General features: G+C 54.1%; 1 protein-coding gene across 1 annotated transcript in view; it reads right to left on the bottom strand.

Annotated features, from left to right (window-relative positions):
• Nucleotides 1-281, bottom strand: part of EMC1 (ER membrane protein complex subunit 1) — a 23,937-nt gene that overhangs the window by 15,241 nt on the left and 8,415 nt on the right. Inside the window, exons 10-11 of the mRNA XM_018558167.1 lie at nucleotides 249-275; nucleotides 33-155 (exon numbers count right to left, since the gene is read on the bottom strand). Of these exons, the coding sequence (XP_018413669.1) occupies nucleotides 33-155; nucleotides 249-275 (150 nt within the window). The remainder of the gene's footprint in view (nucleotides 1-32; nucleotides 156-248; nucleotides 276-281) is intronic.

The raw sequence follows: 281 nt of genomic DNA, 5'->3' as shown, positions 1-281 counted from the left end.
CCCCCAAATAATCACAACCGATTTCCACTCACAGCGTCCGGTCTCACGCAGCTCTGCTCCAGAGTGAAGGTCAGGGTGGTGTCCAAAAGCCTCCGGCCGCTGTCCGCCATGTGTAGACTGATGCTGAACGTCTGCCCGGGACAAGAAGCCGCTTCCTGCAACAAAGAAGGAAAATCCGCAATGTGTCCACAATAGGACGTTCAATCTGTAGGTGGATAATGTCGGGTCATCTGTAGTACAAAACATACCTCGGAGCAGCTGAGTCCAGCAGTGGCCTCGGA

Source organism: Nanorana parkeri, unplaced genomic scaffold (genome assembly GCF_000935625.1).
Source record: "Nanorana parkeri isolate BGI_ZX_2015 unplaced genomic scaffold, ASM93562v1 scaffold323, whole genome shotgun sequence".
Taxonomy (NCBI): Eukaryota; Metazoa; Chordata; class Amphibia; order Anura; family Dicroglossidae; genus Nanorana; species Nanorana parkeri.
This window is presented reverse-complemented; position numbering and strand designations above follow the sequence as displayed.